Raw genomic sequence first — 14,596 nt, 5'->3', positions numbered from 1 at the left:
TTTTGTCGCAACGGTGATATCCAGCGCGCCAGATTCGGCGGGCTACGCGGCAGAAAGCTGTAACCACGGCAACAACAACAATGCATTTTGGTTTCGCTTTCGTCGAAGTGCAGTCGCTGCGGTGTCGTGTGGACTTGCTTGCATCCGTTGTCCGTCTACATCACGGCTCATACATGTTGGCTGAGGTTGACGTCTTTGTGGGGAACAACACGTTGATTGACCCAGAAGTATTTCAACTATGGCTCCAAGGCTACTCAGGTGATATTGCACTTGCGTTGATCAACATTTCTGCTACTCGTAGCCTGCCATTTGTAGCATTGTCGGGCATCTTTGAATTGATATTCGTGTACTATCCGCATTAATTGTGCGCGGAAGATACGTTCGCCGAGAAATTGTACGTCAGTAGCGTTACAAGTTTGTACGTCGACAAAAAAGTGCCTCTCTCTCTCTCTCTCTCTAGTTAAAGGAGCAAAAAGGAAAACACCTTTTACGTGACGTATGACCGAATGCACTGTGGTTTCAGCGCAAGATGCGGCTGTCACACTGCACCATAATGAACGCATGAAGGAATCTGATATACCTCTGGACTTGCTAAAGAGCGATGTCTTAGATCACTACCGGACACTCCAAATGCTTGAAAGACTCCTACACAGTCCTGTTCACCTCGCCGAGCAATGGACGTTCCAGCTAGCGCCGCAGACTCAGCGAATGCTCATTGCCAGGTAATGTTTGCCAGAAGCGCGCGATGTATCAGAACTTCTTCGAGCAGGGATTCTGCTGGAGCATAGAGTGGGCTTGTCGCTTCTTAACGAAAAGATAAAGAGTCGTGCAAATGCTTCTAGATTGTGAGCTAGGACAGGATTCACATTCAACTATACATATAAATAAGCATTCAGCGACACATACACACACACACATCATAAGAAGCCAACAAAAAAGACACCAAGGACAGCACAGGGGAAATTACTTGTCCTTAATAACTGAAATAAAGAAATGATAAATTAATGGAAATGAAAGTAGATGAAGAAACAACATGCGGCAGGTGGGGAACGATTCCACGTCTTTTGCATTACGCGTGCGATGATATATATATATACATATATATATATATATATATATATATATATATATATATATATATATATATATAGTTTCCATAGTCGTAATTAAACGATTATCTAGGCTAAGCCAGTATATGTTTGTTTCTTGCTTCCCCTATTTATAATGTGTCTTATAGTTAGTTTCCATATGTTCTTGAATACAGTGGTGAAGTTTCCAGAGTACTGTAGCATATTTCCACATGTATTCGATTGAAATTTGTCTCAGCGCATTTCTTTGTGCATCCAACTTGCATAATGTCGGGGTGTCATTGATGTAGAGTTACATTTCAGGTATTATGACTTCGACCAAAATGTTGTGAGAGAGTTCCTAGGAAAGAAACTGTCTTCACGAAACCGTAAGGACCTGGATGAAGTCAGTGAGAAGACTGGCGTTGACATAAAAAGCTGCAGGCGTCAGGTCTGTAATGTTGTATTCGCCTTCTTGGTGTGAATGGATGCAGCAGCGCATAGCTAGTTTTGATAGAACAGCATGAGGATAAATAGAATTTATTGACGGAAAATGTGCTGTCCTACATCGTCTTTGTTGTGTTGTCATACTACCCAAGCCAGCTGTGAATCCACCCCAGCTTGCTCATCTTTCTGTCCTTTTGGATTATACTCCACCTACATTGTACTGCACCATTTTTGGTAGCTGCAGTGACATTGTAACTTGTAGTGCTAGAAAATAAAATGATATTTTTCATTTTTTCACACAGCAAGAGTACCGTGTTTTTCTATGTATAAGACGAATTTTTTTCCCCTAGAGTTTTAAATGGTGCGTCTTATATATGCATAAAACCAAGCGTGGTGGTGCGACGAATATACAAGTATTTCTTTAGAAGTGCAAAAAACTGTGCACGGCAGCATTTTGAAAGAAAAAAATGACTCTTGTTTTAACAGTGTAGCGGCCTGGCGACAGATGCCAGCTCCAAGGGCTCGCCGTGTAGGAAGTGCAGCTACCATAGCAGCCGTGCTAAAATATGTGCGTCTTATACACAAGTGCATTTTATATACCAGTATTTTCTTAGAATGTTGCAAAAAGGAGCGGTTACATATTATACAAAGGTGCAACTTATACAATGGAAAATACAGTATTCATTTTGCTCAAACCAAACAAAAAGGCTAGCTTTTTTAAAGAGGTACATGAAGCAGTCTCTTTCGCATTCCCATACAAACACTGACAAAATGTAAACAACAGCTTTAAAAAGCGCAACACAGGGTGCAGCAAAAGAACCACGAGACAAGCTATTAACGAACGCTATACTGCAGACAAATCGCAATCATTGAAAAAAAAAGAAAAAAGAAAACCCCTTTATTGGAAAATATATGCACCTTGCTATTGGATAGTCTCAGGCATTCATCCCCCATCCATTATACCTGTGTAGCTTCTAAATTTAAAAATATTCGCAGCATGTCCTCGGGATGAATGGGGACCATAGGCATGGACTCCAATGTGGAATCTTGTTCAAGCTAGTGATAGGCGTACACTGTTACATATCATTATCTGCCAACAGTCATATTATATTTTGTTACAATAGGAACAAGAACCAAATTGTGGAAAGGGTTTTTAACTACATTGCCACATCCATGTTGTTGTAGCTTTTGAAAGGAATTGTGGTGGGCAAGAACTAGAGCCTCTATAGTCATGACCACTATTTTTTCATGTTACAATTTGGTGCATCAGCTAGCTGCAACATGTTGCAGCTGTTGCTGCTTTTCATCACTAAAGAAGAGAACTCCAGCGCTATTGAAGCCTGTGATTAGAGGAGTACTGGCACATCTTTCTTTTTATAAGTTTTAGAAACTCTATACTACACGTACCTGCATGTATTAGAATATGCAGTATAGAGCTTCTAAAGTCTAAAAAAAAAGAAAAACAATTAATTCTCCACAAGAAAAGTAAAAGAGGGGTCAGACAAGGAGACTCAATCTCTCCAATGCTGTTCACTGCATGCCTGGAAGGAGTATTCAAGCTATTAAACTGAGAAGGCTTGGGAGTAAGGATCAACGGTGAATATCTCAGCAACCTTCGGTTTGCAGATGGCATTGTCCTGTTCAGCAACACTGGGGACGGGTTACAACAAATGATTGAGGACCTTAACAGAGAGAATATAAGAGTGGGGTTGAAGATTAATATGCAGAAGACAAAGATAATGATCAATAGGCGGGCAAAGGAACAAGAGTTAAGTATCGCCAGTCAGCCTCTACAGTCTGTCAAGGAGTATGTTTACCAAGGTCAATTACTCACAGAGGACCCTGATCATGAGAAGGAAATTTACAAAACAATAAAGATGGGTTGGAGTGCATACGGCAGACATTGTCAGATCCTGACTGGAAGCTTACCATTATCATTAAAAGGAAATGTGTACGATCAGTGCATTCTACTGGTGTTAACATATGGGGCAGAAACTTGGAGACTGACAAAGATGCTCAAGAATAAGTTAAGGATTGTGCAAAGGGCGATGGAACGAAGATTGTCAGGCGTAACGTTAAGAGACCGGAAGAGAGTGGTGTGGATCAGAGAGCAAACGGGCATAGCCAATAATCTAATTGATATTAAGAGAAAAAAATGGAGCTGGGCAGGCCATGTTAATGCGTAGGTTAGATAACCGGTGGACCATTAGGGTTACAGAATGGTGTCAAGAGAAGGAGAGCGCAGTCGAGGACAGCAGAATACAAGGTGGGGCAATGAAATTTGCAGGTGCTAGTTGGAATTGTTTGGCGCAGGGCAGGGGTAATTAGAGATTGCAGGGAGAGGCCTTTGTCCTGCAGTGGACATAAAATAGGCTGATGATGATGATCATACTACATGCTTCTTGCTCATAAAATGATCACACTTAGCAAATATGAACGTTGGGAAACACTTATAAGACATTCTGAATTTATAATGAAGTTGTTTTGAAATGCCGTAGTTGGCATCATTGAAATTATTTTGAAATCGTGACACAGATAAAAATTTCCTGATGTGATGTAGCATAAGGCTAGGTATAATATGTTGTTCATAAAGAATTACCAAAATACTGAACACACTTCTTATTGTTGTTCTCTGTACTTATTGTTCCAGTTTGACAACATCAAGCGAGTCTATAAATTAGTTGAAGAGCTACCAGGGCCTTTGACCAAGAACATACAGATCCATTTTCTGCTTCCCGAAGAACTGGCAAGGTGATTGCTTACATATTGAAACCCTTCCTCGGAACGTACAACATACAAGTCCCTTGCGTGTTCTTGTTGAGCGCCTCAGTGATGCGCCGAGCTTCTACGTGGAACGCCCAAGTGAGAAGAGAGCCTGATTTCTATACATGTGTAGTCATCTAACAGACATGTTGACATGTCACCATTTCTAACTAAAAGAAAATTCTGGCAGAGCCTATCTCACTATAAATGTCGACGATAATGCAATTAGCATTGAAGCAATGTAGTGGCATGCTGTATAGCCACCGCCGAAATGTGCCATGTATGAGGTGTGTGTGTGCGTGCGTGCACGCGCAGCTGTGCTCTTCCTTCCAGACACCTTGCGCCACCTAGCAGCACCACCACAAAGTCGGCGTGTGGTGCATGTCTGAATACACCCAGTGTCCCATGTAACTTGTGCTAAAATTTAAACATGTGCAAGTGCCACATAGCTGGACAGAAGGGGGGTAATGTTGTTTGCCGTCGATTGGAGCAAGTCAGACTATTTTTCGTATTTTGCCTAATTACATAATTAGTTATTAATTAATTAACTTCTCAGATATTATAATCAGATCAGAATTGTCAATAAAGATATTGTAAGCCATCATTAGAAATTCCTCATCCTGAATATGTGCTACATAAATTTTTTCACAGCATTAAAGAAAGCCCGCAAAACATGGGAAAGTACCGTGCAAGTAGTCGCACAGCATTTTTTTGCAGGCTTGTTTCAGGCTTGGAAAACGTTTTTATGTAGCATGTAAAAATCAATAATCAAATTAGTAGAATAATAGTCAAATTGCTGATTACTGACAATGCTAAATGTTTAACAAACATACATGACACAAGAAAAAAACTATGCAAGACTGTTTATTTTTTGTTATTGGTAAATGTGCAATATATAGAGTCGACCCTTGATATGGCGAAGTTGATCACGTCTATATTAATGTGTAATGAATATATGCTTATAACAAATTTTGGATATAACAAAGGTATTTTCATTCTGGAAATAACTTCATTATGTAACCAGGTCCAACTATATTATCTATTAAATAACTATTCCAACACCATCAGAATATTTTTCTTCATCTTGCTTCAAGCATCGAGTTATGCAGACAAACAATGACAACAAAAAGAAAGTTAAGTCGCTAAGCATGGACATAAACAAGGGCCGGTGTAACGTAAAACTATTCCAATCTGTTTTTGTTCCAAATCGGCCATTAGCCTCCTCTGATAGGACAAAATGGCCCAGGCTTTGCCCGTATGTGCATGGCGCCCTCCCATATGGGCTGTACCCGAACTATTCTGACCTATAGCAGAGAGCTAATGGTGGATTTGGTATAAAAATAGATTGGAATAGTTTTATGTTATGCCGGCCCAGACTCGCATAAACTTATTTTCTTCTGTAGCATGCTGTTGTACATGTGTATCTCGGTGCATGCAGTGCCCAAGTTTATGTATGTGTGCCAGACATTTCGCATGTAGCAAATATTTATTTTATTGATAACATCTTGCTGTTTACTTGGCACCTCTTTTAACAGAAAGTATGCAGCTATTGTGTACGTAACTCACAACCGATTTGAAACTGGCAAGAAGAAGCTTGGTTACCTACGTCTAGAGGACTTCATCTTCTGTGCTGATCACATGATCCACTCATGGAGCTGCAGAAACCCAAGTAATCATGTTTCTTTTGCTATTGTTGTTGTCGTCATTGTCCTCAACTTCTGCGATGATCACATGATCCACTTGTGGAGCTGGAGAAACCCAACCAATCATGTCTTTTTCTTTTTGTCACTTTTGAGCTGCTAATGAAATTCATTTGTTTGATTGAACATGCACCATATTTCACACGTCTAACCCGCAGCCAAGATGCAAAAGTGCAAAGTGAGGGTGCAACTTCACGGCAATGCGTATTTGATTGCCATGATGCCACATCTAAAGCAAAATATTTGCTTCACAGTTAATCTGTGCTTCAATAGAAAATTTGTGTATGAAAGCTCTCTGTATTGCTCTGCAGTCACACTGTGTTTCAACAAAAAAGTGACAGTTAAAGTGGGTTTGACAGAACATACAAAATAAAATCACTTATGGAACTTCGCTTTATGCCCAAAGAGTTGCGTCATTGCTTTTCTAAAGACTTGAACATTGTTGCATGCCATTATATAGGTTTTCCTCATTTTCTAAGTGGTGTACTTCAGGGGTAGGCTATATGTACAAATATATGCTGCCTGCTTCTGCAGTGCAACTGACCAGATACCACACACAATGCAATCTCGTAGCATGTGATCTAAAGCACTGCCAAAATTTCAATTGTCAGCTACTCGGTGAATGTATACTAGGAATTCATTGATTGGCTTGCCTTCTGTTGACAACGACTGAAGAATTTGTAGCTTTCGGCAATTTCGTGTCTCTTGAGACTGTAGTGCTCACTCAAAACTTCTATGACTTCTTCATATGTCAACGCATTTGGCTTTCGCAGAGCCACATTCCCTGCCAGCACTTGGATCACATGCGTATATAACATGGCAACCACCAATGCTTTTTTCTTAGTTGAGTCTTCTATCACATTCGCTTCAAAGCATGCTTCTACTTTAATAAGGTACAGCTTCCACTTATCTTTGCCTTTTTCGAAGTCTGGAAGGTGGTGGTGAGCCATGATGGCCTTGGTTACTCGGTTCTGCGTGGGATTAAGTTCAGGGTCCACTTTCACTGCATGGGCGATGTCCATCCTCGTCGCCACTGTAGCATAGCCATGGCATGCCCGCAATAACGCCGGACCAAGGAAGCATCAGCATAGTCAGTAGAACAAAATGAATGTTTATTCAAAGGTGTAGCATGTATATATAAGTATACCCAAATGGCAGTAAGATAGGAAGGAGCACATGTTAGTAGCAATAGTGCGACATGCTGAAGGATCACCAGATGGGGCTAAAAAGGTACGCACACTTCAAAACACACACATAAAGTTGCAGCATCTTCAAAAGCTAACTGCAACAAAATATTGAACCGTGTAAAGAGCCTGGTTTCAGATAGTGTAGATATGAAGCATCCGCAATGTAAAATTTTATGTTTGAAATACAAGTGGATGCATCATGAAAAGCGTGAAAAAAAAATCGTTCTTGATCCCAAACTGAAAAGAAAATGCTGCTATTACTCCTCACCGGAAATGATGCAGAACTTGTAACTTCGAAAACTGGTGCAGCTCCTCAGCATGATTTCTGAGATTAGGCAGTGCCACGATACACAGAAAATTGCAGAGACAAATTTGCATCATATCTGCTAACCACTAGGTGCATGCATCGTCTCCTTAGGTGTTATTCAAAGGCAGTTCCTGCAGCTTTGCCAAGATTGCTTCAATAGTATGTACGATACTCAAATATAACCAATTTTAAGTTCGCCTTTAGGTTATTATAGGGCAAAGCTTCTAAGGTGGTAATGTCAACCACGGAGCCTACAGGCAGCTTGTGTGGTTGCATTTACCGGATTGCCGACTATTCATTTCAGTGACAGAGCAAAAATCCGTTGGGCATGCCTTTCTCAATGTTGCATACAGCTGTGAAAGTAATCTGTGCCTGTGGCATTTTAGAAAATTAAGAAGTTAGGACAAACTATTTTTTTGTCACAAGGTAGCACTGACGATGTAATATTTCCATTAGTTGTTTAATAGCCATTGTCTTGGCATCATACAGGGTGTCTTTAAGCTATTAATTTAATGCCTGTTGCTTACAAAAAAAAATTGTGGTTGAACCCATCTCAATATTGTAACAGCAATGAAGCAACATAGCGACACATCATATTTCCACCATGGAAACTTGTCATGTATGATGCATGTGTGCAAATGGGCTCCTCTCTCGTACTTCCTATGGACACGCTGTGTCATTCAGTGGTGCTGCCACAGAATTCGCACACGGTGCTTGTGTCGGTACACATTCAGACAAGTGGTCTGATTATGTCTGCTGTGGGTTCAATTCCACTGAGCACCGGAAAAACCTGAAATTTTTTTCTTGCCATGCAAGAGTGGCACATACGAAGTGGCACATAGTTGCCCAAGTTGGCATCAAAGATCAGCTACTCTGAAAAGCAGCACGCACTCGGTACCCAGTGACCAAAGTTAGCGTCAGAGAGGTTCACTGAAGAGCAGCACATACCTAGTGTCACATACTAGTGTGGTCTGGCAGTTGGTTTTAAGCCTGGTTTCTGCCAGGTTTCACATACGTACATATGGGTGTCACATACCCAGTGACCCAAGATGGCTGGAAAATTGTTAGAGACATGGATGGACAGCCAGTCCCTGGAAAGTGCATCAAGTCCTCTAAGAAGGCTAATCACATTAAAATTTCAACAAATTTGATGAAGTTAAGGTCAACTCAAAGTATTTTCCTACTCGTTGTTTGGCTAGTTGGTTCACACTTCATTCCGAGTCATCTACACCATTATCAAAAGGTCTTTCCTTTGCTGAACCATAAGTTGCTGGGCACATACTAGAGAGTGCAAAGGTTCCCATATGATGCACGCTTGTGTTAAGAGGAAGCTTTAGCTCGGGTGCTGCTATCTAAATACATGTAAAAGGAGAATTCGTTTTTCTTGGCGACCACAACACCAAATTTGACGGGGTTTGTTGCATTTAAAAGAAAAACTTAAAATCTAGTGACTGTTGGTTTCGAATTTTCGATTTAGGTCGTAAATTTTTTATTAAAAATTGGCAAAAATCGCAAATTTTCAGAAAACGAAACTATCAAGTTTACAACTCTGTAACTCAGCAAGAATAGGCGATATCGCAATTCTGTGAATTGTACCTAATAGCACATCTAAAACGGACAATTTTGACATATTATACATGAATCTAAAAAAATTTATTAATATGTAATTACAACTTTTGCAGAACCCTCGTAAACAACGTAACAAACTCACGTAAGATGTAAAATGACATATAAAATTTGTCCGCTTTGAATGATCTAATGGATGCCGTTTACAGAACCGCGATATCTGTTCTTGATGCAGAGCTATTAGTTTGTAAACTTCGTGCTTCTATTTTTTTCGAACTTCTGAATTTTTGTAAATCTCTTTAACAAAATTCAAGCCCTAAATCAAAATTCCGCTTCCAACAGTCACTAGAATTTAACTTTCTCTCTCAAAAGCAACAAATTTCATGAAAATCGGTCCAGGGGTTATCTCAGAAAAACGTTTTTGCGTTTTTACATGTGTTTGAATAGGCCGCGTCGGAGTTGGGCCCGAGCTAAAGCTTCCTCTTAAGGCAAGCACAGTTTTGCCGTACCTCTCAAAGCCATAACACATGCAAAGCCACATGACTGTGGTTGGGGCCCAGCTCTTAAGTCACTTGATGGCATGAAATGTTGCAGACTGCAAGTACGAAGAATCTGGCATGGAGATGGATCGTGAGTTTCTTCAGCATCTCCGTGAGATGAAGTTGCTTCTGGACAAGGACCACATAGACAGGCTTAAGGATTCTGTTCTCTTCTCACTGCGCAGTCAGATCTCCAAGCACACCTTGCAAGATGTTGAATCCAATTTTAAGGTGGGCAGCATACAGCACCTGTTCTATACAAAATAAATGCAGTGTCTTTGTGTGTCCTTTGTTAAATGGCTGATGCTTTAAAAGTGTCACACCTCAATTTGACCATACATGTAGGAGGGTGCTTAAGAAGAGCCTTTCGCTTGGGGCCAACACCCATTTCTCTTTTTAAATACATTTATCACGCAGAAATGCTCTCATGAGACAACCGCCAGACTGACTTGAAGTAAATTTGTTGCATTTGAGAGAGAAAGCCAATTTCCTTAGACTAAAGCAAGCAGAACTTTAATCTGGGACCTCACACTTTTTAGAATATCTGCTTAAAATTGCTTAAGTTTAAAAATAATTGAAGCTTGAAGTTCACAAATACATCACTTTGCACCAAAGACATATCGCAGTTCTGTATATTGCATTTGTTAGAGCATCTCGAGTGGGCAAATTTGCTACACAAGCTAACTGCTAACGTGAAATTATTACAATGCTTATGAGCATCTTACAACAATCCTACTCACAAATTAGTGAAAAATTTCAGAGCGGTATACAGTACAAAATTGTGACATCATTTCCTACTGCTATATTAGAGTTGTAAAGATGACACTTGAGTGGCGTTTTTTTTCCTTTCCAGTTTCCGATAATTTTGTTTACAAAAAAATTGATAGCCTAAATAAAGTATCTGCTTCCTACAGTCACTAGATTTCAACATTTTCTTTTAAGTGCAACAAACCTAATCAAATTCTGCACATTCATTGCCAAATAAAATGATTTTTGCATCCTTATGTATTTAGGAGGCACCAATTTAGGAAGCTTTATCTTAAAGCCTGTGGGAACAGGTGAATGTTCTGCCCAAGCAATTCAGTTTGAAATATCCGCTATGAGTATGGTTCACTAGTGCTGGAAAACAATATTTTACCTGTATAGCTTCTGTAACGACACTTATGTCAGGCTTTGTTCCTCAATGTGTAAGCATAAAGTGCACGATACTGCTAGTAGTACTCTGTACTCCAAGTACTCTGCTGTTTCCCAGCATATAGAGGCATTATAGAAATTACATGGGACACCTTTTGTGGTAATGAAAGCTATTAAGCTATATTTATTAGCTATTAAGTGTACCTTAAACTATGGTTACTGTGTGGTTATAGAGGCACCCAAGCTCTTGTACCTCACAGCCATTGCCGGTCTGTCGTTTCATAACTCCTTATTGGTTTTCCAGTCACTGACACGAACGCTTGTCAACATTGCATACGGGCTGAACCACAGTAAAGATCTCAGAGATTTCTTCATCGACATTGTCGAGAAAGTAAGTGTACCCAACTACAGCAGAAACTCATTACTAGAGCTCTGCACATTACTAAAGCTGCAATTACTGGACATAAATGCACCAGTCTTTTGTTGATTGCTTGTGCTTTTCCGGCAAAACCCCAATGCAGTGAACAGCCATGTTCGATGAATCCACTGTCATAAGCACCAGCATGTCTGGCAGTAGTCTCACTTTTAAATGCATGTGTGTTAATCAACTAATGGGCACTGGCATCTGCTGATGGTTTCCTCAACAATGTTTAGTTCCATTCCTAGCTACTTTCCAGTTTAAACACTTCCTGTTGGTGTCAGTGCACCAATGTATACTGGTAATATAGGCAGCATGTCCATGCTATCATTCAGACATGAATAGTTGCTGCAGACTAATTGAGTGTTTTGAAGAAATCATATTTGCAGGTATAAGGCTTGGAGCAAGCCTGCCTATTGGTAAACTGCAATTATTATTGTTAGATTTGTCTAGTTTTCTATAGCATGCACTTAATGTTATCCATGTGTGAATGCTCGTTGGTTCTGAAGCTTTTGCCTTGCAGGTCATAGAACCCTGTAGAACTGCCCACTGGACATTGGACGAAATGCAATTAGTCATGGATGCTTTTGTGAAGAGCCCACAGAGTGTCACTTTTGCACAGTAAGGAAACATCTCAATCTTGTCTCAACTTGTCCCCTTTATTGCTTCTTTAACTTAGTTCTACAGGAGCTTCACTTGCTCTTTGCAGTGACCTTCATCTCCATGAAGTCTGGGTTCGCTATGCAGAAACAATGGCCAAATGTGTCTACAAGCTCTACTCAGCATAGACCCTCCTGAATATGTGTGCCACATCAATGCAGCATTCAAGATTAGACAATGAAGCACTTTGAAAATAAACTATGCAATAAATCTGTCAATAGGCTGGATAGGTAGGCTAGGTGGTATTGCATTACTGTATTGAAACTTAGTGCAGCAATCGTCTGTTGTCTTTTCCTGCACTCCGAGTTTTGATACAGTAATGTGTATCTCACAGGCTAATTTGTGGCTTTGTGCCATACTTAAATTGCTTTGACCGCAGTTGCAGTGAAGATCAGTAGCTTTATTAAGTTACTATTTAATCTGTTTGATAAAGCTGTCTCTCTTGTTCCTTGTCTTAACTGTGTGCGAACTATATATATTGTGTGTACATTTAAACCTCGATATAACGAACTTTAATATAACGAAATTTTCGGTATAACGAAGTATTTTACTTTTTGTATCTCTTGCCCATAGAATACCATGTATTTAGAACCTCAATATAATGAATTGCGCTTCAGCCGCAAAGGAATGCCGAGAAAATAAATGGAAACTTCCGCGGATGCAGAAGGTCAAATGGTTGAACTACAAGCGCTGCTTGCAAACGCACCTCTCAAATTGTGCGACAGCCGAAGTGGAGCCACATCCTGTTCCGTATTAAGTCCAACTACGATAATATCCTATTGTGGCCCGGGCACTTTGTGCTTTAGGTGCGAGTGAAAGTGTCAGAGGGCGACAGAAAGATAGTGGCTTCACGAGTGCTGCCTTCCCGCGTGAGCAAGGAGGGGGAGCGGAGCGAGCTCGCGGTAACCCGAACAAGCGCGCTTGAAGGCTGGGGGGGGGGGGGGTAAGTTGGTGCTTCGCGATTGCTGGTGCACGTCACGGCCGTGGCTACACATGGCTGTAGGCGCGGGTGAGTGCATACGCAGCCGCGCAGCTGGCGTTAGAGGTAATCTGCCGCATGTGCAAAGAGTGGGCGTGCCGAGACAGCATGGTATCATGTTAGCTGTCATCCCGCGTGCTTAATATCGGAGGTTGCATAATCTCGAGTCTCGGTGACTTGTTGGAGCGAGAGGCAGACGAAGCATTCGCTCCCTGCTGCGGACGCTTTTCATGATAGCGTCGTCCCAGTGCGGGCGACGCTATCAGCTGTGGGGGCTTCGCTTAATTCGTACCGCCGATGTGAAGATACCGCCGATGTGGCATGAAACCGTATCGTTCGTCGCCAACTCCCAAACTCATCAAAATCAATTGGTTTCCAATTCAAATTTGCTTCCTTTGATTGCCCAATAATTCGGAAATTTATACGGCTCCTTGTAAGAAAAATCGATCGGCGACTGTACTTGTTTGCACAAAAGTTCGAATTTCAATACAAAGAAATTTCGATATAACTAAGCAAATTGCCCATACTTCATTATATTGAGGTTTAATTGTGTGTGTGTGTATATATATATATATATATATATATATATATATGTAATCATCATCATCTATTGTCCCTTAAAGGCCCCTGTCGGGGTATTACATAAGGGGGGAGTGTATACAAGGTATGTAATAAAAACAAAGTCATAAAAATATAACAATGCAACACAGGGACATAAAAAGAAGCAAAGAACACGATGGTTAAAATGGTGCTTGTCAATATTGCCTTTATGCCACAAGTGCTACACACGTCGGCGAATGGTTAGGGCAGCAGGGCGAGTACACCATGGTTACAGGGGAACAAAAAAAAAAAAAACTCAATGCAGGAAAAAGGGCAAAATTTAATATGAACACAAATCGGAGCAAAAAGAACATGTCAACCCAGATGATTTAACAACATCGCCTTAAACCTTGTCGCGTCGTGCTCATTAGTTAGTGAATCGGGCAGCAGGTTCCATTCTTCAATTGCGGTAGGGAAGAAGGACTTGTTAAAAGCATTAATGGAGCCATAAAGTCGTTGGACGCTATGATTGAATAGGCGGCGCGATGTACGAATATATATATATATATACATATATATATATATAGAGAGAGAGAGAGATAAGGAGGGAGGGAGAAAAATTTATATATTGTAGCAAAGAAGAGGAATACTATACTGGGTCATGCTCTCCAGTGCTGTTCTCAGGGGAACGCCGCTCATTCTGGGAGTCTGTGCCGTGTGCTGACAGCTGGACCAACCGTTAGTGGCTAATAAACACCTTTACAATATATATATATATATATATATATATATATATATATATATATATATATATATATATATATATATAAAGTTTGGGAATGAAGCAGACAAAGGCAAAAGATAACGACAATCTCTGGACATCATCATTACCTTGCTTATAAATAAACCCCATTTAGCTGCTACAGTTTATGGTAACTGCCAATAACTTGACTACAAATCAAATGATGAAAAATAGGCAGCAGAATGTAGACAGTCAACCACATCATCAATTCCAGGATACACATATTTTTTGGTGACTGTGTTTAGTCTTCTGTAATTGATACAAAACCTCCGTAATCCATCCTTCTTCTTGACCAAGATTATTGGTGCTGCCCAGAGACTGGAAGACTCTTGAATAATACGTTTCACCCGCCGTGGTTGCTCAGTGGCTATGGTGTTGAGCTGCTGAGCACGAGGTCGCGGGATCGAATCCCGGTCACGGCGGCCACATTTCGATGGGGGCGAAATGCGAAAACACCCGTATACTTAGGTTTAGGTGCCCGTTAAAG

The 14,596-nt window shown here is 40.6% G+C and overlaps 1 protein-coding gene across 1 annotated transcript; it reads left to right on the top strand.

The window, feature by feature from the left end:
* Positions 1 to 67: 67 nt before the first annotated feature.
* On the top strand, positions 68 to 12,235 carry Fibp (acidic fibroblast growth factor intracellular-binding protein). The gene is made up of 9 exons (XM_050192924.3): positions 68 to 258; positions 524 to 722; positions 1,392 to 1,518; positions 4,165 to 4,265; positions 5,813 to 5,946; positions 9,632 to 9,807; positions 11,015 to 11,101; positions 11,652 to 11,749; positions 11,838 to 12,235. The coding sequence occupies exons 1-9, from the start codon at positions 81 to 83 to the stop codon at positions 11,914 to 11,916; spliced, it is 1,179 nt and encodes a 392-aa protein (XP_050048881.2). The 5' UTR covers positions 68 to 80; the 3' UTR covers positions 11,917 to 12,235.
* Positions 12,236 to 14,596: the final 2,361 nt, after the last annotated feature.

This window comes from Dermacentor andersoni, chromosome 10, assembly GCF_023375885.2.
Source record: "Dermacentor andersoni chromosome 10, qqDerAnde1_hic_scaffold, whole genome shotgun sequence".
NCBI classification, from domain to species: domain Eukaryota; kingdom Metazoa; phylum Arthropoda; class Arachnida; order Ixodida; family Ixodidae; genus Dermacentor; species Dermacentor andersoni.
The sequence above is the reverse complement of the archived record's forward strand: the minus strand, read 5'-3'. Positions and strand labels throughout refer to the sequence as shown.